This window comes from Rattus rattus, chromosome 2 (assembly GCF_011064425.1).
Source record: "Rattus rattus isolate New Zealand chromosome 2, Rrattus_CSIRO_v1, whole genome shotgun sequence".
Lineage (NCBI taxonomy): Eukaryota > Metazoa > Chordata > Mammalia > Rodentia > Muridae > Rattus > Rattus rattus.
This window is the reverse complement of record NC_046155.1, coordinates 122113784-122137528: the sequence shown is the minus strand read 5'-3', so window position 1 is coordinate 122137528 and position 23745 is coordinate 122113784. Positions and strand designations below refer to the sequence as shown.

At 40.5% G+C, this 23745-nt stretch overlaps 1 protein-coding gene across 3 annotated transcripts in view; it reads right to left on the bottom strand.

The window, feature by feature from the left end:
• The window catches only part of Ntrk3 (neurotrophic receptor tyrosine kinase 3), a 369825-nt gene that overhangs the window by 21775 nt on the left and 324305 nt on the right, over nt 1–23745 (bottom strand). The window contains exon 16 of one of the 3 annotated variants that reach the window (XM_032893399.1): nt 14632–14706. The exons of the other annotated variants lie outside the window; for them this stretch is intronic. Within the exon in view, the coding sequence (XP_032749290.1) occupies nt 14632–14706 (75 nt within the window). The remainder of the gene's footprint in view (nt 1–14631; nt 14707–23745) is intronic. 3 annotated transcript variants of the gene reach the window in all.

The window sequence follows — 23745 nt, the reverse complement described above, 5'->3', positions numbered from 1 at the left end:
GCTTGGAATTTTTCCAAGGAAAACGAGAGAGGAAAAATTTACAAAGACATGAGAGTGGGGGCTCCCTCCAAGCGGGGCATTGTGGCAGCTTATGCAATCAGCATCCATTTAGCACAATCTCCGAGGGAATGGCTGCTGCATCTCTGAGCCTCTAGCCCTGGGATTAGGACAAATCCTCAAGCCTTCCAAAACTACAAGAAGTTAAGAGCCAAGCTGTTTAGCAGTGGGAGCCTAGAGGATAAACAAGCCCATTGTGATTCTTCCCAACTCTCTTACCTAGAGCTGAATCTGCCAGGAGCAAAGTTCTTATGTGGATGCTCCAAGAACACACACCTTTTCATAATATCTTATCCCTGCTCCATTTCTAAATGCCAGCAATTCATTCAAAGTCCTCCTTGTTCTTTAGTACAGCTAAGCAGTATATATATTAAAGAGACCAGACACTACTTTGAAAAAATAACTTGGCCCTTATTTTCCTTTCCAGATGCCTTGACTCTAGACTCCTGGCTCCACTAAAATCTTCTTATGGAAAGAAACTTTAAGATGTTAAAAGAACTCAATTCACAGAACAAAGCTGGAGGTCTCAACTCAGCTCTGATTCATAAATCAAACTTGAGACCGAAGAATACACCCAGATCTCAAATGTGCACAGTAATGCGATGCATAAAGGAAGGCTAAGTCAGTCTAGTTTTTTTTTTTTTAATTACCCTGTAATGCTCAGGTACTCACAGTTAGGATCAAATTTATATTCACATAGATTTAAGTCAAATTATAAATCATCTCTTTCAAATAAAGTTTTGCTTGTTTGTTTCCCTTCATACGCTACGGTGACACTGGAAATGTATATGATAGGTTGAAGAAGGAGAGAATCCAAAGCAACCAGAGCGATAACGTCTAACTGAACAGGGACTGTTTACCAGTTCAGTAACCACAGAATGTTTATCTTTTTGAAGACTCGTTTCCTTGTGTGTGGAATGGGGATAATAACACACCTACTCAGAACATGTACTGAAAAGAAATGAGGTAGTAAATGAAGGAGGAAATATACACAGAGAGAGAGACTTCGATCAAAATCTTCCTTGCAAGTATTTCCCAAAGATTCTTGGGTTCTAGACATTCTCTCAATGAGCCCTCTCAACAGTGAGACAACCATATTGGATGAGAAACCAGATCAGGGAGGAGAAGCTTGTCAGTCACTGGACAAGCATCAGGTTGAAGGACTGCATCACCATACCCCAAGCCCTTCTTCTTAGAGGTTTTTGTTTTGGTTTGGTTTTGGTTTGGTTTTAGTTTATGACAGTACCACCAACAAGAACTGGGCACAGTCTAAAGGGATAGCCAGGGACTACAAGACTGTCAGTCTTGATCCCTGCTTCTGGTCTGTTTTAAAACAACAAACAGACAAACAAAACTAAAATAAAGACACATACACACACAAAGACATAGCTATGATATTCAGGAAAGGCAGCTAGAGTGGATCTCGGAGAAGGCAAAACTGAGCTAGAATGCAACACTCTTCTTGCTCTGAGTGTGAGACTCTACTGTAGGAGATAAAAGCAAAATAATTGGGTTCGAGAAAATGAACTCTGAGGAGCTGGTGAGATCACTCAGTGGTTAGAGTACTGACGACTTTTGCAGAAGACCAGGGTTCTGTTCCCAGCATTCACAGGGTGGCTTATCTATAACTTAGATAAGGTAGCTCCTATTAAATATTGTCCTTATAAGATAGGAGCCTGTTATAGCTGTCTCCCAAGAGGCTCAGCCAGAGCATGACAAATACAGAAGCGAATGCAAGCAGCAAACCATTGAACTGAGAATGGGGTTCCCATTGGAGGAGTTAGAGAAAGGATTGGAGGAGCTGAAACCGCATAAGATTAACAATACCAACCAGAGCTCCCAGGGACTAAACCACTATCCAAAGAATACACATGGACTGACCCATGGCTCCAGCTGCATATGTAGCAGAGGATGTCCTTGTGGGGCACCAACAGGAGGAGAAGCCGTTGGTCCTGTCACTGAGTTTGGTGCCCTCTTCCAGCTGCCACAGGCATCAGGCATGCATGCAGTGCTGAGACATATATGGACATGATCCAATTACAAAACTTTTAGAAGAAAAATAAACTATGAAACCCTTTTATGCAAGAGCATGTGGTATCTCAGATGTTTTCTCAATATAATAAAAAGTAACAACAATGTAACTAAGTCTGGTTTCTGTTATCCAAAAAATACTGGCCATGAATCCAGAGTCTTGTACATACTACACAAATGTTCTACCTCTGGGTTATGACCCTGGTCTTTGGTGTTTGTTTGTTTGTTTCTAGTTGCTTTCTTCTTTTATTTTTAGTTTAAGATAAGGTCTTACTAAGTTGTCCAAGGCATTGAACTCATTGCATGTCAGGGCCAATCCCAAGTACATATATGTGCACTGCGCCATGTGGGATGAAGGATATTCACCTACATATCCACAGGTGACAATTACCTAAAACTTTTCAATGATCCAAAAATATTCTTCCTCAACTCAAAAACTCAGAAACAGCCCCCCCTTTTGGATGAAAAAGGCAAATCTTTTTTTTTTTTTTTTTTTTTTTTTTTTTTTTTTTTTTTTTTTTTTTTTTTTTTTTTTTTTTTATTTTTTTTTTCTTTTTTTTTTTTTTTTTTTTTTTTTTTTTTTTCTTTTTTTTTTTTTTATTATTTCTTAACATTTTTGAGTTAACAACATCCCCCCCCTCCCCTTCCTAACCCCTCCCCAGTCTGGTTTCCCCATTATTCCAAAAATACTGGTGCTCTTACTAGGATATTCATTGCCCCTCTGAGGGTCAGAGTCCAGGGTACCATACTTTGGGTACTTGGTCCTGGAAACTCTGGTTGGTTGGCATTGCTGTACATATGGGGTCTCAGGCTCCTTCAAGCTCTTCCAGTTCTTTCTCTGATTGTTTGGGGTCCTGTTCTCAGTTCAGTGGTTTCCCTGGTCTGTATTTATGTATTCTGGCTGTGTTCTCATGAGCGATCTGTTCACATTTTGATCATCCGTCTTGAGTTTCATTTGTTCTAGGCATTTATTTTTAGTTTGGGCTAATAATAGTACATACCATGTCTTTCTGTGATTAGTTGTCCTCAGGATGATAGTTTCATTCCAGAACTCATTGTTTTTGATAGCTGAGTAATATTCCATTGTGTGATGTACCACATTTTCTGTATCCATTCCTCTGTTGAAGGGCATCTGCATCCCAAGTAAATGGCTGACATAGTGAGCCCGTGTCTTTTTTATGTTGGGGCATCTTTTGGGTATATACCCAGGAGATAAGCTGGATCCTCAGGCAGTTCAATGTCAATTTTCTGAGGAACCTCCAGACTGATTTCAGAATGGTTGCACCAACTGGAGGAGTGTTCCCCTTTCTCCACATCCTCGACAGCATTTGCTGTCACCTGAGTTTTTGATCTTAGCCATTCTCACTGGTGTGAGGTGAAATCTCAGGGTTGTTTTGATTTGCATTTCCCTTATGACTAACGATGTTGAACATTTCTTTAGGTGTTTCTCAGCCATTCGGCATTCCTCAGCTGTGAATTCTCTGTTTAGCTCTGAACCCCATTTTTTTAATAGGGTTATTTGCCTCCCTGCTGTCTAACTTCTTCAGTTCTTTGTATATTTTGGATATAAGCCCTCTATCTGTTGTAGGATTGGTAAAGATCTTTTCCAATCTGTTGGTTGCCGTTTTGTCCTAACCACAGTGTCCTTTGCCTTACAGAAGCTTTGCAGTTTTATGAGATCCCATTTGTCGATTCTTGATCTTTGAGATAAGCCATGGGTGTTTTGTTCAGAAATTTTTTCCAGTGCCCATGTGTTCCAAATGCTTCCTAGTTTTCTTCTATTAGTTTGAGTGTATCTGGTTTTTGATGTGGAGGTCCTTGATCCACTTGGACTTAAGCTTTGTACAGGGTGATAAGCATGGATCGATCTGCATTCTTCTACATGTTGACCTCCAGTTGAACCAGCACCATTTGCTGAAAATGCTATCTTTTTCCATTGGATGGTTTTGGCTCCTTTGTCAAAAATCAAAGTGCCCATAGAGTATTTCTGGGTCAATTCTGTTCCATTGAATCTGTCTGTCTCTGTACAATACCATGCAGTTTTTATCACTATTGCTCTGTAATACTGCTTGAGATCTGGGATAGTGATTCCCCCTGAAGTCCTTTTATTGTTGAGGATAGTTTTAGCTATCCTGGGTTTTTTGTTATTCCAGATGAATTTGAAAATTGTTCTGTCTAACTCTTTGAAGAATTGGATTGGTATTTTGATGGGGATTGCATTGAATCTGTAGATCGCTTTTGGTATCTGTAGATCGCTTTTGGTACAGGTGATCTTCTTAACTGATAGTCTTTTCCACTTCCAGTTCCACAATTCTCACCCTCCTGACTCCACATTGATGAGGCATCTCATATAGAATGTATCTCATACATATGTCTGGATGTTAGGAGAAGCCTGTGCATCTGCTGTTAAGACCCTGCCTTGATGCCTGAGAAGAAGACAGTGTAGAACAGCTTCTGCTTGATGCCCCTGATCCCGTTCATCTCAGGGCTTTTGGACTAATTAAGGGATGTTTGTAAGGACAGCCATCATCAGTCAGCTACCCTGACTAGATCAGGGTTTCCTACAACAACATTATCTCCTTCTTCATGTGACACCTGCATCGTTGCTGGCTGCTTCCAAACCACCTACAAGGAGGCTCTGTGCACCGTGTGCTCTTCCTCCAAACATTGTGAAGACTCTTCTGACACAATAGCTTTGTATAGCACTCAGCTCTCAGAAACAGGACTTCCTGAAAGCTGTCTGGGATGAGGAGAGACAAGTAACCAGCCAAGTGTTTGGGCCCAGAGAAGAGCTAAACCGAGCCAAGGGCTAACACTTCTGGGAAATTCAATACCCTGTGTACTTTATTCAGTGCCCCTGAGGCAGGGGAGAGATCTCCTGTTAGAAAAATTGATGGATCCAGAAATGGAACCCAAGGACAGAGGAAAGGGCTGCCTCTCTTCTAAGCAGCCCTTAAGGTAGGAATTTTATCATGATACAGACACAAAGTTAGAGCCAAGTCACCTAGAGAAATCACTTCACCTTTTGGAATCTTGGTTTCCCCATAGATTAAATATTAATAAGATTTTTCATGAGGATTAAGTGAAAACAATCCACGGAAATTTGGACAGGGTACCTGGAGTTTGGTAACCCTCAATATACATCAGCGAGGAACAGTCAGAGTGACAGTTACTGTGGGCAATAGTGTAGGAGGGTAGATGTGGTAATGCCAGTCTATTGCTCTACTGTATCTTCATATTTGCATAGAGTAATCTCTGAGCCCAGCATTGAGATAATTTAAATGAGTGGGTGTGGTTTTCGATGGGTAAGTAGGTGGGGTTGTTTGTTTGGTGGCCAGGGATGGGAGTGATTAAGCTGAATTAGGGAATGGATTTCCAGTGTCCTTGGCTGCAGCACTTTGAGAGTAAAGCTACCCCACAAGGGAAGATGAGAAGTCTTTTCTGGTTTTGTGTTGCTGCAAACAGCAAGCCAGGCATTTGTTCCCTTTTTCCTCTGGACACTGACTTGCCCTCTCCAGTAAGGTCATGGACTGCAGGGTCAGCAGATCAACCAGAAAGGCACAGCTGTTGGCAAGGTGACAACTACAACTTACAGATCACTCCAAATGAGTCATTTTAGCTGGAGGGAGACCAGAGCCCTTGGGCCTCCCTTACGTTTTATTAACTGCCAACCAAAAATGCCAGAAGGAGCTAGAGACGTGCAAAGGGAGGTAGGGGGTGGACTAGGAACACTTTGCATATTTTAATTACTTCAGTAAACAATCCATACCACAGCAGAGACCTGTCATCCGTAGCTGCATCCCCGGGCTAAGGAAAGTTGGAAGCTCATCACGAGAGGCAATATGAAGAAGAGGCACAGCCTTTGCAAACTCTTGGCTCCCTCGTCTAACCTCACTGAGGACTGCTGGAAGAGCTCAGATGAGGGTCAGGACAATGGGACTTTGCATACCCCTGAGCTTTCTTGAGAGAAAATACACCTGTTCACCCAGCGGAAAATGGGATGCTTCTTTGAGTCTTGAAACAAAACCCTTTCATCCTGGAGGACGGATACGCAAGCCTCACTTGCAGGACCACACACACAAAGCAGTAGATATAGTTCTTCATCTTCACTGGAAGGAGGGAATTCAAGTTAGAAAAAAGAAGCCGCAGAATGCCATTCTCAGGGAAGCCTGGAGACGGCTGATAACAGCGGCTGGAGTATTCTGTGAACTGCAGACTGATTAATCAACCCAAGCTGCTACATGACTATTTTATTCAGCACAAGTACCTAGTTAGTCATCCCCCTGAGAAATTCCAGGAGAGGAGTATTGATTGACCCAGCCACACTATCGTGACAGAGGCCAGAGACACCTCCAGCATTCTAGAGGGGGTACAGCAGAGTTTCAGTGCTAGTGAAAGCATGGAATCCAATTGAAAGGCACTGGGACCCAGGTCACTTGAGATCATGTCACAGCTCTGACAAGGTGCTACCCTAGGTCTCTGGAAGCCTAGAGTTCCTATCAGTCTCAATGTTCTCATTTGTACCAGTGATGTATTAGACTGAGCACTGTTAAAATTCTCTGCTCAGAGACTACATGAATTTGTCCATGGCATAATTATTTTTCTGAATCAGAATGTGAAGCACATTGAACAAAGGTCCTTTACAGTATCCTCAGCCTCGAGTCTGCTTTTCTAGAGAGGTGTGTGTGCTGGAGTGTGTGTTCTTGTACGCACTTGCACATGCACATGGGTATATGTGAACAACGAGAGCAAGAGCCAGACTCAGGAGGCCTCTCTAGCATTTTCTCACACTACATACTCTCCTATGTCCTTATCTATAAGGTAGACCAGTAGGCTTCAGGAGGAATTGCATTTATCGATCTCTAGGTATCACCTAGTTCAAAACATGAAGTCCCAATGAAACAGAAATTGTCCAACCCCAAAATGCTCCTCCCTGCCTTGGGGAAACTTCAGAGTTCTGGGACCTGCTTACTTCAACTCAGCCTGCTGTTCTGCACTCTGCGCTCGGGTCCCAGGAGGGCTCTCTGCAAAGCAGCAAGGTCAGAAGACAGTCTCAGACGAACAGGATGAAGGTTCAGAGCCTCTATGCAACATGTGGCTTTCCAGGCCATCAGTTGAGGCCTGCAGCTGTGGGTTGCACCTTCTCCCTTTGTAAACAAGCTTTGCTCTTGGCTTCCTCTTCATGGTCAGAAGATGTGAGGTGGGGGTGGGGATACTCTCAGGACCAACACAGGAGAAAGTCTTAAATGCTAAGCCAGCAATAGCAATTAGGTGGTTTTAGCTTTCCCTCTCAAAACACAGCCCCCTCTTTTACACATTTAAAACATACATTTTCCTGTTTCTTCAAACACCAGGCAGCAACTTTAGAATACTAAAATACATGGTAATTTTAAGATGTATTTCTTCTGTAAGGCTCTGAGGACAAAAGCAACAACCAACAGATTGGGAAAAGATCTTACCAATCCTCAACAGATAGAATATCCAAAATATACAAAGAGCCAAATAACCCTATTAAAAAAGAGCAGAGCTAAACTTTGAGGAATACCGAATGGCCACCTAAGGAAATTCAACATCCTTAGTCATAAGGAAATGCCAATCAAAACAACCTGAGACCGCCTCACACCAGTGAGAATACAAATAAAACTCAGACAACCTGCTAACAAGCGGATGTGGGAGAAAGGGAACACTCCTCCATTGTTGGTGGGGTTTACTGCTTCTGGAAATCAGTCTGGAGTTCCTCAGAAAATTGGACATTGATCTGCCTGAACCAGTTTGGTATGGAAAAGAAAATATAAAAAAAAGACACATGCTCCACTATGAGGAGAAGCTGGAAAACCCAGAAAATAGGGAATGAAAGAATGGTACATCTACACAATGGAATATTACTCAGCTATCAAAAACAATGACTTTAAAAATATGAATGTTGGAACTGAGAATATCATCCTATGAGCTAAATCTTAATCTTAAAATACATGGTATGCCTTACTCATTGATAAGTGGCTATTAGCCCAAATGCTTGAATTACCCTTAGATCTTAAAACAAATGAAACTCAAGACGGATGATCCTTGATATCCTGGAGAGACACAGCCAGAATACAGCAAATACAGAATTTTTGAAGAATCATGGAAGAGCTTCCAAGGAGCCGAGACCCCATATGTACAAGCCAAGAAACAGAGCTTCCAGGGAGCCCAAAGTAAATGGACTGACCCCACTGGACTCTGACCTCATAGGTGTTTTTAGAGCACCAGTGGAAGGGAAGCCCTGGGTCTAAAGACTGATGAACTAGATAGGAGTAATGGATTTGTTTGCGGAAACCGGGAAAATGTGTTAGATACTCAAGCTAGAAAAAAAAAAAGATTTGACCACCTTCTGAGACACTGGACCCAATTATCACCAACCAGAGGGAAAGCAGACAGAGGAAGTTGAAAAGGGAAAGAGATTTTTTGCAAAAAATTCTTATGCTTAAAATATTATGACTCAAAAAGTCAGCATCAATGCAAAGCTGAATTTTTTATTTCAAGCTGAAGTCAGCATGAAATCACATCATCCCACCCCAAAGTTGAAGGGAATTTTCATTCTGAAATAGCCATATCAGCAGATGCAATGAAGTCAGATGAGGGCTCACATCATCCCCGAAAACACTCATAAAAATGACACCAGACGACAACCCACGCTTCTCATAGACTGGCAAAGACATCAGGCAAGGTCTTTGCCTCCTTAGTCATGACTCTTCTCTGCATGATGCCCAGCTTGGCTGCAGAGGTAAGCTGATGTTTTCTCAGCTGAATTCTTATACCAAACCATTCCTGGCAAAGGCAAATCCTGTGTGCTGATCTTAGTCTCCAGGAATCTGCTCAACCACAACAATATCTATCATAAAAAATTTCAGAATGTGTTACCTTCGATTGGTTGGACATCTATTTCCCATCAATATCTATTTCTGTAATATCAGTGTCAAAGAGAAAACAAATGGAGGAATGTGAAGAAAGCTTACATAAAATGAGAAGGAAGGGAGACAGAAAAACCAGCATACAATGAATCTGGTGCTATTATCTGAGCCCTGGTCTAGCACCAGAAATAAACCTACTTCTGAATTTACTATTAAAGTGTCATGTTGTCTTTTATGCTTAAAAGATTCTGAGTTAGATTTTCTTTCACTTGGAGCTAAAAGAATCCCAGCAAAACATTGGAAAATCCAACTCTTAACTTTGTCTCTATTTCTGGGATTAAGTGTCTCAATTTCAGAAATGAACCCCAGAAGAGAAAATGAGGTAGAAGGTGGAAGGCCATGCAAAAATGGCCTTCCCAATGAGGGCAAAAACAACAACTGTTTCCTTTCACCCACCTTTTTCCCTGCATGGCAAGACTCATACACCAAGGCTTTCTCATGCATAGGACATCATGTGTGTTCATGACCTGTGACCCTGAATGAGAGCTTCCTCAGCCAGGTATGTGTAAATGCACTTGGCTGGAGATCTTGTTGGACTTCAATTTTCCATCAGGGTTAACCACAAGTAGCTGGAGAGCAGGCAACAATAATCATCAGCAGAATTAACTCCTGATGGCAGGATGCTGGCACCAGCCCAGAGACAGCGGAACTCACCACCCTTACCAGTGTCTACCCACTGGAGGTGGTGTCACAATTCTTCCAGACATATGGATTTCTTGTGAGCCATTTGTCTGTGAAAACAATTATGGTTTCAAATGCACTTGACCACCTTTGAAAAAGAAGTTCTGATCAAACAAATGGAAGACAAAGACTAGGGTAATTATCCTATAAGGAGCCTTGGATAGCATATCCAGGAAACCTCCTGTCTTCTCCTGAGGGGCTTCCACAGATCCTTTTCTTGAATACCTGAGCTCCATCTTATCCAAAGAAGCCCTTATCCTCTCCTAAGGACTTTCTTGGCTCTAGGTACTCTATTCACATCATTATAATGTGACAGAGAACAAGGAATTCAAAGATTAGTTGTCATTTAAAGGAGAAATCACCTATTCAGAATAGAACCTAGGGAACTAGTACTGGGAATGTGCAATAAATTCATCTGGTTTTATACATTTCTGAGGCACCCTATGAATGAAAAGCACTTTGCACAGATTAATGTTTTTATTCCCCCACCCCTACCCTCAAAGATCAATCTTAACTCTCTTGAACCACAGAATGATTTTGGATAACACGGAAAGTATAGAAAATTACATTTGGTAATCTCACTATGGTGGTGTTGGCCCTATCAATGTCCCAGTGTGTTTTTAAATGAAACTTTGCTTCAAGACAAACTCAGTGAAATCAGAGCTCTCCCACAAACTCAGTGACAGCTGAAATGGTGATAGCCTAAAAAGGAGTGAACAATGACTGCTTCAGTCACCTCCTCTAGGTCTTAGACATGCAATGAGAAGGGTATATGCATGGGTTGGTTTCGTTGTGGAGATAACCTCCTTATCTCTTAGCATGCTGATGTAAAGAATATGCCTTCAGCAAGATGGCTCAGAAAGTCTGAGGCTTCCAGACCAGAAGGCCAGAGTTCATTCACCAGGATCCTCATGGTGAAAGGAGAGAATTTGTCTTCTGGTCTTCATGTGAGCAAGGCCACATGTATTCATATTCATGATAGAGAGATGATATATAGATAGATAGATAGATAGATAGATAGATAGATAGATAGATATAGATAGATAGATAGATAGATAGATAGATAGATAGATACAGAGATACAGAGATACAGAGATACATACATAATACATACATACATACATACATACATACATACATACATACATACATGGATACTATAAAAATGAATCAGTTTTAGTTTGAGGCTCAGAGCAAGTTCACAGACTAAAACATACTTTTGACCAGCCCTTTTCACTTGTGTCTAAGGCTTATCCATTGCCCTTCTAACAGTGACTAACCCCTACTTAGATTTAAGACATGCCCTATATGGGGAAGGATAGGCCATAGATAGCCAGCCCAAAAGCGAACTAGAACTAGATATTTCTCAGCTTCATTTCCAGTCCCATTGGGACTTCACAGAGCCTCCAAACATACAGAATGGAGAAATCAATCAATGCTGAGAGGGCTTAATGTTTTAGAAGAAAAGAATTGTTTGGTTTTATTATACCAGGGAAGGAACTTGGAGCTGTAAGTCAAAGAGAAAGATCCTAGGAAAGAGAATGAACAAAGCTTTTCTCTTTAGCTCTTGAGTGAAGAGAAAAAATGCTGCAATAGCCCATAAGCTTTGAAGAACCAAGGTGTGATTGAGAAGCCATACAAGAATAGTCAGTGACCATCGTAAGTGGTGTTCAACAGCCTGGAATACAATCTCTTGGTGTTGCCATTGGGATGGTAAGAAAAAGGAAGGAGAAGGTAAAGAAAAACTTCCCTCTAACTATAAGGAATTTCCTGAGAAACTTAAAGAGACTTGCTTTGACATGCATTGAGACTCCAATTCAGGATATCACACTGCAAAATGCTAAGCAGTTCAAAGATTAGTTACCATTGGATGAGCAGAATACTTATCCTGGGATAAATAGATTCTAAAAGTCCAGGTAACAAAACCAGTATAGGCAGAAAAACAGTAACCTTTAGAAAAACTAGACAAGAATATTGACATCCTAAGATGCATCTTCTCTTTATTATTTCAGGTCTGTCTCATGTGTCTAAATAGTGACTGTGTGAAGAGGTCACGGAACCTCAAGAGTCCATCTTATGTGTAAGGCAAGATATTGATTTTTTCTGCAATACATATGAGAGAACATTGTACAACTGATATTGTTAAATGTAAACATAGGATCTGAAGTATGGTCCAGATACATCTGCTTCTCACAGATAGCATCCTCAGATCCAAGGAGGTAAGTCGGTGTGCTCCATTCACAAAGGCAGTCAGGAATTAGAAACAATCTTCAAACTCAACTTTTCACCCAAGCCCATCAAAATACCTTTAGACAGTATTAGGACTCGGCATGCATTCTTTCCACCAATTCATCAAACCACCATGCATTGGCCCTCCTTCTCACGTGCATGAGAAGCAGGACCAAGGTTACACTTTCATCTGTTTAATATGAACATCACACAAGAAGACGTATTCACATGCTCCTGAAACAAATTTCCAAGGGCCATTCCCATTCTTGAGAAGAACACAATATGAAGAAACAGATGTTTCTCTGCCTTCATGCACAACAAACAACAATGTGAACACTGCCCTAACATGTCTACTTGATCCAGCCATGCACATTAGAACATACATAGGACCACAGGGTAGTCTAGGGAGTCCCACTGTTCTTTTAACCCCTTACTTCATGCTAACTGATACTCAAAAATGGCTACTGATACCAATGATAAAGATAGAGGTTTCAGACTCCATCAATCTGGGTTTCTGTTCTGGCTCCATTCTTCTTTGGTGTGTGTGTGTGTGTGTGTGTGTGTGTGTGTGTGTGTGTAAATGTCAGTGCGTTCATCTCAAAATTGGGGCTGTGATAACCTCTTTGGGGAAGTAGTGTAAGCTAAATGAGAAAGTTTACTCAGAATACCTAGCAAAGTGCCCACCTAGAGTAGATGCTCATCAAATGCAAGTTACCTTTCCCATTTCTAACCTTGATATTCCGGAAGAAAGAAAGAGAGGCCTTAAGATATCCTAAATGGCAATGTAAATTACAAATTAAGAGACTCTTTACAGAGTTGCTCCTAAACTGCATGAATCAGCCTTCTTCACTTTTTGATGTCCTCCTTAGTGAAGTTTCTAGCACATGAAAACTGGGCTAACTACCAAGTTGAGCCTTCTTTGACAGTGCCTGGCCACCAAGTATTCTCTTCTTGCTGTCTAAAGTTTATATTTATTTCTTCATTTGGATTCAGACATGTTTAGCTCTGACTTGCTTTGGAAAATCTACCCAAATTATAAAAGTCTTGCTGGGAGAACTTACATATGTACTATTCTTTTTAAGCAGCTCAAATGCTTTGACATCCTACCTAAAGCTGCACATACATGTATGTGCTGAAGTACACACATGCCACTGTCACTATCATCACTACTACCAACACCACACACTTCTCTGTCTACTCTCTCCCTTAGTTTTCTTCCAAGGACCTGCCACACTAATTTGTGCTATATCTTAAACTTTATCTCTGATTTTGCTAATTATCAACAGAGATTTTTTTTCCCTATTTCATTCACGATTGTCCTAATGTACTTGAGAAAGGTAGAATGTATGCTATTCTTTCCTGCTTAAGTATTAATAGCGTTCTCCTTTCACTCTAGCAGGGACCAAATAATCAAGTACACATGATCAATTTATAATAAACAACTGTTCCAATGAGCTAATATGTTTGACCAATTTGGCACTTTAGTAAAACTTATCAACTTCTGAAACCAATGGTTGGGCTCTACTGTAACTGAAAACACGTAACATTTTGTAAGCAAGGGGAGGGGCTGAACTCTTGCAACTGTGCTGCCTGCAGGTGTCACATAGCACAAGACGGGCAAGAATAAAAATACTGAACCTAAGTATCGGCGTCAATGAGAAGCCTGTGAAACCAAGGCTCTAGGAGAATCTGGGAGGCTATGCTTCATTTACTTCCCTAACCAAATCAGGAGGGAACAAAATGAAATCTTCAAAGTGTTCCCATGCACCTGCCCATGAGACTGCAGCATTGGCAGAGGATCACATAGAAGAAAACCAAAGCTTCCCCATTCAACATCACACTCGGAGTTTGAACACAACATCTGGTCTGGAGAGAAAGTTTCTCAGAGTGATAAACAAGGATTCTGCTAGATTTTTAAAGGATTAAGATCCTTTAAAATTTTGTGATTCTGAGGATTTTTCTAGAAACAAAATAGAAAGAAGGCCGACAAAAAAAAGTAGAAAGAGGCTAATGGATTTAGTCTGATAACCAAGACAAGACCAATGGACTCTCTCCAGGATCTGAAGTACTTCCAACTCCTCTTAACATGGGAAGATAGAAATCTCCCCCCAAATATACACAATGCCTTACTTATTCTGGCCCTTTAGTAACTATCCTGGACATCAATATCTTTTTGGACCAGGATTCATCTGAGATCAAGTGCACAATTTCTGCTCTCCAACCCATCAGCCTATCTGTTTATCCTCAGATCCCTCAAGGGAACTTCTTATGGGGCATCAGACAACCAAAGTATATGCAAGACTCAAGGCCACACTTACTGAAATGCAAAAAAAGAAATAAAAGCAGCCAAACCACCTTTCATGCAGAGCCTCCAGCCTCCACCAACACACAGGCCTGGACAGAATTGCTGACAGCCACCTAAATCAAGATATGCACCTACTTTTAGCAGATCATGGTCCCACATCCCCACCATGCTGCATCCCCATGAGACAACACAAGCACACCAAAAGCTTTAGCAGAGAACCTCCATGGGAGTTAACTGATGCCCCTGTAAGGGGAGGCAGTCAAAGCAAAGTTAGCAGCAGCCTCCCATACACGGAAGTTCCTCTCCAAAGCCTGCAAGCTGTCAGTGTGTGGACAGCCCTGTCCATCCCCTGGCCCCAGAAACAAAATCCAGACTCACTGTGGAAGCTGCTGATGCTGCTAGCCTCTGTTGCTGCCACGACACGCTGAATGGGCCCTTCTGGTATGGCCCTTCCTGACAGTGAATGAGGAAGAGAGCAGGGAAGAAGAGGAGAGAGAAGAAAAGGGATGAAGGAAGAGGGAAGAAAAAAGAGGGATGGGGGAGAGAAGGGAAGCAGGCCTGACTTTAATGAAATAGATGTCTCTCTTGAGCACAGCCTCCAATGTCCTATCTTACACTCCTAGGAAGGAAGTTTGCCTACGCTTAGGAGACTAAGAATGATTCATGCACAACCTAAATGCCATACCACCATAGCCCTATCTGTAGTCCATACCACTCAACTGTCTGTCTTTGAGGACCACCAAAGCTCAACAGACTTTCTGCCTATGAGTCAATTCTCCTTTCTATAGGATTAGTGTCCCAACCATTACCACTCTAGAAGGAAGTACATTTTATTTGATATTCTTAACACTTTAGGTTGAAGAAAAGGAATTTTGTCCAAAGCTCCTGAAGGAGTATTTATCCTTCTTGTATTAGCAGAAAACTTGTGAAATCACTAATATTCCCAGAGCTCGAGAATCTTTTTTTCCCCTTTCTTTTCCTGCTTTTCCTATTTGGAAAGTAGATTAATAAGTCAGCTAGTTATGCACCATGTGCATTGGTGTCATCTACATGGACACAGGTACCCTCTGCCTCCTTCCACTGATAGCAAAATCTGTATTTGAATCTTTATCATCCCCTGGGAAATCCAGTTCCCTTGACACCTTTCTCTAAAAGTTGGAGGACAGGACTAAGTTAAGCTATTTGTAAAAAAGGATTCACAGTAATGTGGCATTGACCTTTCTTCAGTACCTCTGGGTCAAGAACTCTGTAAAAAAGAGCAAGAGATACACACAGCCTAATTCTCTGTGGAGCCAAAGGGAAAGCAACCCCATAAGGATGAAGCTGGTTGTTGGAACATGTTTATGAAGCAGCAAGTCCATGAGTACAAATCTATAGGGTAAGGCTGAGAAACCCATCCTATGGAGGCAATAAAATGAACTTGGTGGGTTTTAATGACATTGTGAGATAGACAGCAAGAAATAACAAGGAGGATGAAAAAAATGGACAGATGGGCAGTTTGGCAGAGAAGGTATTATGGGCTGAATTTGTCCCACACACAAATTTAATATGTTGGAATACTAACTCCTAGTATCCTAGATTGTATCAATATCATATATAAGGGCTTTATAAGTCATTATGTTGGACATTAATCTATGACTGATATCTTTAAATGAGTAGCAATTTGGACACAGATACTTATAGAGGGAGGGTCTTGTGAGGACATTGGAAGGTGAACATCTACAAGGCAAGGTGGAAGGCCTGAGAAAGAGTCAAAGCTGCCTATGCCTTGATTTGAAACTCTAGCCTCCAACCTGTGAGAAAATAAGTTCTGTTGTGGAAGCTCTGTGAGTTGTAGCACTTTGTTCATGCAGCCTTCTCCAGAACTAGAGAGAACATTTGGAAAGGAATGTACTGTCATGTGAACCAGGATTCAAGCTGGCTGGGCTAGATGGAATTATAGGGCTTTTGTGGCAAAGTCAGGAAGAAGGCCACAGAGCACAGACTGCTATCTTAGAGAAATGAGGATTCACTCAAGGATCAGAATGGTCAGACTAACTGGGGTGGGTTCCTGCAAAGAACAAGTGACCTTGAGATGCTAGGAAGCTAGACATAGCAGGAAGCTGGCGAAGGCGTGTTCAATAAGATTCCTCTTAAAGGACCTTCCATGAGAGCTTCCATGTACACTAATAGGCTACTCCACGGCACTGTCTGAGGAGGTGGTACTGAGGCTGTGGTGAGTTTATTTCCAAAAAGCAAAGCTTTAATCTCCAATGAACCCTCCAGAGGAAGCTTATAGATGTCTTAATCACAGAGAAAAGAAACAGAGGCATAAAAGCTAAACAGGATTCTAACCATGAAAAGTTGTTGGCTCTCAACTACTTCAGAATTTTGAAGAAAAAAAAAAAAACCTCACACACACACGCACCCCATGAAAGAGACAAAGGACTGCCAAAATGAGGGAAACATTAAAAAGTAAGCCATCACCCAGGCATTAAATGGGAATATGATGCAGAGTGGGTGTGGGGAGTATGGAAGGGACTAGAAATAGGATAGTTTTAACAATAACATTCAAAATACAGTTCATAAAGGATTACCCTTGAGAAAATACATTCAAATATGGGCATTATGAGGTTCGTATTGACCCTCCAAAGTCATATTCAGTGGGATGGTAAAACCAAAAACCCCTCAAATGAAAATAAAGGACAAAACTACCTACTTCAGTACTAGTGAAGATGAATGGAAGTTGATAGAGATAGAAAGGTTAAGCAAAACATTTTCTTTAATGTAAAAGAGATGACAAATTCTTAGGGTAGAATGAGAGACAAAGGTTTGGAGTAGAATAGGGCTAGTTACAGAGAAAGATGATTAAAGAAGTGTCTGAGGAGACATAATCTGGGGAACTCATGCAAAACTATGAGTTAGAAGATGGATTTACTCTAACATGTCTCAGCATCATAGAAACAAGCACTAGACAGTTCTTTGCTCATGTACAATGAATCCTTACATTGCAGTGCTTCCTCTCAGGAATCTCTATTGTAGACATGTTCTTAGCATCTTGTACTTGGAAGAAGGCAAAACTCTGTGGTCACCAACTGCAACCTCACATTCAATGCATGGCAGCCCTTGTACTTCAAAAATATATGTGTGCAGATTTTTCTAGAAAATCTGTGGGGGACAAAAAATCTACTGCCCTATAACCCAGAATCTTCTATTTTCACATAAAGCCTACAGAACTGAGCTTCACCATCCTCAAGTCTGAAACTGCTCTAGAGTTTGCTAATCCTACCTATACTGTTGGTTTAAAAAGAAAATGAGGTAGTAGTTGGGCTTAGTCCTGCAGGGACTAGATGTCCCAGGGACTAGGGTCTGGTACCAAAGGGGGAAATTCCCCTTCTTTGAGGAGAATAGGAGGGGATAATGGGGGAAGGACACTTCATAAGGGTGGGACTTGGAGAAGAGGATGGAGGGGGCCTATGATCGGGATATAAAATGAATAAAAAATAAATTATTTTTAAAAAATGAAGCAGAAACCATTCATCACACCAAAATAAAAAAGGACCACCCCACTGATACTAGCCTTAGTATCTCCAGCACTAAAGCTGCAAATCCTCATGAACTTCATTCACTAATAAGTATGTCTATCTTCTACTGTATTTCAGTTAATGAACATTTATAAAATTTACATATATATGTATATATATACATATGTATATATGAAATGTTGGGCACAAGGTATATAAATTTAATGAAATAAGGCATTACCATTGATGCCATCTCAAGCTTTAATGACCAAAATTTGTAATCAGGCACTCTTGAGTATGTATTTTCACAATAAACATATACTAAAATAATCCCTACCTACAAAACACGTATGGATATTAAGGCAGCATTCCCTGAATGTGATCAGCCCCTGCTTTACTTCTAGCATCTTTAACTCGCCATTGAGTTTCATTTGATCTGTATTACCATCTTTGGACCCCACTTGGATCAATTCTCTTGCTATTGCTCATTCAACAAGTGCAGTGGGAACCCCAAGTCCCCTAAATTAAGGTTTCCTTGTTCGCCACTATAACCATCTCTGAGTCACACCCAATGTTCATCTCCATTACTTGAAATAGTTTTGCCACAAAACTCTATTAGAATAAGAACCATATAGGATTGGATTAATATATAACTATATTTCGACATTGGAACTCTAACTTATCTCATGGTCACCTTACCATACTGATATGGCCTTTTAAAAATTATATTTATAGCTAACCTCTCACCTCTTCAAAGCAACCTTTATATGAAACAGAACAGTCAACCAACATGAGGATTGCCAATTAATCTCTGAACCTCAGTTTACATATTTGTGATATGTAAAGTGGGATACTCCTAACAGCTAGTGAACATAACAAAGTAAAATGGAAATCAGAGGTGAACCTCAGATCTCCAAGAAAGGACAATATTTTTATCATGATTCTGCTCCTAATAATTAAATACACACACTTGACAATTCATCTCCCATTCCTCCCTCCCACCTTTCCCCTTTCTCTCTCCCAGTGTCCTTGTCAACTCATCTGTCAAGAAGATTTGACAAGATGACTTCTAACTTAATTTCAAGTCAGGATTCTACAGGTTTGCCATTTCAGATCATTTGCTCAAATTTCAGCAAGAATTTATCAAAGGTTTTTATAGAAATAATTACGTAGAAAGTGGTTCGTGTATGTAAGGAAACAGTTCAATCCAGTGACAATGCCCAAAGATTATTGACAAGTTGATTGTATGGGGAGGAACATTCTAGCACAGAACCCAAGTGTTTGACCTCTCAATTTTGCAAATAATAATAATAATAATAATAATAATAATAATAATAATAATAATAATAATGAGGAGGAGGAAGAAGAAGAAGGAGGAGGAAGAAGAAGAAGAAGAAGAAGAAGAAGAAGAAGAAGAAGAAGAAGAAGAAGAAGAAGAAGAAGAAGAAGAAGAAGAAGAAGAAGAAGAAGAAGTATAGCCTAAAATAGTTCTGGTACCCTGGTACAGATTGGCATAGACTTGGTGGCACTGAGCTGGCAGAAAGACATGTGACTGAACTGCTAAAACCTTGGCAGGAAGGAATGTAACAGGGTATCAAATCTACCCAGAAGCAAATATCTTTTGTTGTATGAATGTATTAATCTGCAAACAACTGCTAACTAAAGATAATTTAGGACACTAAGATATTAGTTTCATCTAAAGATTTGAACAAATAAACTAAGTGAAGCCCAGTTGTGCATGTCCATCTAGTAAACCCCATGCCCTGTACATGTTCTTTCAGTACAAAAACACTCAATAAGTTCAAACCCATGCTGTATTGGAGTCCCTCCACTTGGGAGAAGCTATGACTAGAGCATGCCTTAAAGGGTAAAGAAAAATCTCCAAATCAAAAGCATAAACTGGAATAACGCATGCCAACCCTGAGAAGAACAGGAGACAGATGCAACCAATTCCTTTTCAAATCCATGGTAAATATCATTACATTCCCTTTTCCCACCCTAGATATAGTCCATCACATCACTCAGGGAAATCACCACCAGTCCCACAGAGCTGTTACCTGAGATATGCTGGCCACACTTTAAGCATATGCTATGTGCCATTGAGGGAATTAAATTTACAAGCAACCAAGAAGCTCATATACTTCAAGTATGAAGTTCATTCATTGTCACAGAAAACATTGGAGGGTATAGTAATAAACTAACTCCCAATTATTGGAAACTAAATAAAACCTCTTTAAGATTAGCATAGATGAAAATGTGTTTCTCCTCAATATTGGCTTATTTCTCATGTAGACTGTCTTACTAAATGTGAATGCTTCATTTATATGGCCTTCGAAAAGGTGGGTATATATGCAAAAGAATTGTTCCTCTTACTAAATCTAGTTTCATACATTTCAATCATTGTGATATATTCATTCAATCCTCTTCACTCAAAAGCAAATGTTTGAGCCACTAGTGGGGAAAATGAATGCAACAACTGATTCTTCATTAAGACACTAGTGCATCTTCCAGATATACATTCCCACACACTGACCATTGTCAAGCAGAGGCCCATGGAGTCTACTTTAGTAAGACTTAAGGTAGTAGGAACATTATTACTTACCATAAAGACCTCTCATGTGTTAGTATGTAATCAATAAAATTAAGCATTTTATTAAGCACTTGTGGGAAAACCTCTGCCATGAATGGTATTAAGTTCCTTTGTATTCAAAGGAATATTCTCAGAGAGATATAGCACAGAATGACTCAAGAACATGAATCTATTATATATACGTATATATATGTATGTACATATATACACATACATACATACATACATACATAACTCTGTTTCTGAAAAGCTCAAAGTTTCATTTGCAAATAGTTGTTTATTAAAGCCAACAATTACTTCACAATGAGGAAGCCCCTTAGTGACTGATATGCTTCCTCTTTCTCCTTGGTCTTCCAGAAGACAAATTGGACATATATATGAATATATATCTAAATATATACATACATATATGCATGCATACATACATACATACATACATACATATATACATACATATATATTAGGAAGCTGACGATTGAGACACTGGAAAAAATGACTAAATACAAAGATTTAAAACCCAACCGGATTGTAGAGGCTGAAGCAAGTCAATCAGTTGAGGAGAAGATGTAGACAAGGTGTCATGGTGGTTGTCAGAGTTAAGAGAGATGGAATACCACTCATTCCTACTCAACACATTCACTAATCCTGTGCCACTATTTATCAGGGTATCAACACTGCCTTTAGGTAGGATCTTCAGTGGGAGCATAGGAGTAAAAGCAATTATACCCAACCAACACAGTACAAAGGATCTTCAATATCTATGACCTCAGGATATGAAAAGGAGCAGAAGAATAATCACAAAGGGGAAGAGAAAAGTAGGTGAGACCTCAGTTAGCTTCAGCTCTTTTCTCAAGGTACCAGAGCACACACAACATTGAAATAGTCAAGAAATAGACTGACAGGGCAGGAAGCCTGAAGAGTGCAGCTCTGTTTCTGAAAAGCTCAAGGTTTCATTGGCAAAGAGTACTTGGTTGAGGTTAAAACTTTCAAAATGAGGAAGTCCCTCGATGATTGATATGCTTCCCCTTTCTCCTTGGCTTCCAGCAGACTAGCTTGAACAGGAAGGAGATGGCATGGTGAGTGACTTTGTTTTCTATCTCTCAGAGTTCTCTTAAGTAGACTCTTCTCTCCTTTAATTTCAGGATCCGGCACCAAAGACTTATCATAGGAAATACTTTGGCATGTAACTTATTTAAAATTTCTTATATATAATTTCTCCCTTATTCACTTACATGGAATGATAATACCCATCTATTGAGTGCCTAATAGGTACCAGGCAATTTGCATACATTATCTTATTTAATCCACACAAAAGAAGAAATTGTTCTCCCTCATGCTCCTTTTTTTTTTTCCTTTCTCGGATAAGGGATCTGAGGCTTAGAGAATTTAAGTGCGTTCCCTGAGGTTGAATAGCTCTAAGCAGGAGCTTGAAGATTCAAATGAATATAGCCTGACTTAGGATTTGGTGAGCACTCAGCTCGCCTTTCCTTAAGCAACAGATCTCCCTACCTCTGGTTTGGTCCTATGTGGTAGGCTAACTCTGGGGATACAGAGGAGGAGGAGGGGAGGACCAAGTTGCTGCATTGACCAGATCCTCTGTTCTCCAGCTCCTCCTCTACGTCATCTTGTTTTGTCAGACAACTCGCATATTCTTGAGATATGTGGATTATGAGAGAAACACAATTCCCTACCAGGAGGAAGTCAAGGGAATACACTGTTCTCTTTACATGCAAATATCTTAATTACAGCTCGTAGGGAAGATATTTGTATGGAAATTTATGTGGGTTTTTTTTTGTATGTTATATATTCAGTTGGTCTCAGTAAACAAAAGGCTTTTTGCACTTCAGAAGGAAAATGGTGGCTGTCTTGTTACATCTATCACCACCCTGGGGAGAGAAACTAGGAACTCTTCACCACACTCCATGGCCTCCTGCAGCCTGCTTCCCCTCATAATTGGCTTCAATAAAACATCCCTCCTGTTCTTGGAATTTTCTCCTAGAGCCTCTTCCCTGTCTTGTCCCCATGGAGACAGGCAAGCAATATTAATGTCCATCCCACTCACGCACCACCTTCCTTGATGGGAGAGAACAACCAGGTTTCAACCTCTCAGAGAGATGAGACTGCATCAAGATCACTGGAAAACTGCTCTCAGAACATCGTTTTCAGCAGGGCCAAGCAGGGGCACAGGTTTCACTCCACTGGTTCTCTTGTCAGTCAAGATAAACAAAATATAACCAGTTACCTATGTGAAATGCACAGTCGTTTTGATTACCCTAATCTTCTTAGTTTTTCTGAGTAGTTATAATATTATTTTATAGTATATGTCAGTTTTCTGCACTGGAGCCAGAAGATAGATAGGCTAGATAGATAGGCTTGCCTTGAAACATGTAGAATTCTGGATAGAGATGATTAAGAATGGCAGTCACACTTCTAAAGAGTGTTAAGAATTAAAAAGACTCAGAGTGCTCCCTGGTTATCACATCCTTTGCCACAGCTGGAATGGATAAGTGAGGAAACCTGAGAAAGGAATCTCATCAGCCCTGGAGGAAAGCCAACAAGCTATCTGCCTGGGATGATGCTGATGCCAGCCTGCCTGGGGCCATGAGGGTGACAGAGGTGACATTTAAGGGTCCCACTTGAGGTGTGCTTCTTTCAAGTTGAAGGAGCTGGCATTTCTCATTTATTTCTAAAATCCTTAGAACATAGAATGGACTGGGTGGCCTAAAAAATGCACTTTTCAAAATGTATGCTAACCCACAACTATAGTTACTCGCTTCTAAGGTCCAACATGGCAATGACTTTGAGTCTTCAGCTGCGGCCTTCAGTTCCCCTCTCTGAGTCCCAGTGATATTCTGGTGGTACCTTTAATTCTCTTCTGCTACTTGCAGTACAGAGTCTCATGGTCCCTTGTCTGGACCAGTACTTCTAACTCAATATGACTGCCAAAGACTGTTCATCAACTCCTCCTATCAAAGAAGACAGATTCCTAATGTCCCATGTGTCTGTTTATCTGTCTGCATATCTGTGTTACTGAGTTCTATTTGGAGGGAAAGATTTACTGATATGAAAAAATACTGAAAAACAAAGCCTCATTCAACTCTATGACCTGACAGTTGAGGATACTAAAAAAAAATGATGTCTCCAACATGACTTAATGACTGAACTGGGTCCTAGACCTTTATTCCTGCACCAGGAGGAGTCTTCAGTAAACCCGCAGAGTCTCAGCCAAGCATGCGTTCAGTGAAAAAAAGTTGGTATTTGGATAGACCACACTTGTGAGATTAAGGTGATAAAGTCCAGGTGATGGAGAGAAAGACAGGAGATTGGTACTTTATAATCATCTTTGAGCTTATGCAAGAAAGAGATTTGTTCCACATCAGTAGTCAACACAGTGACGAA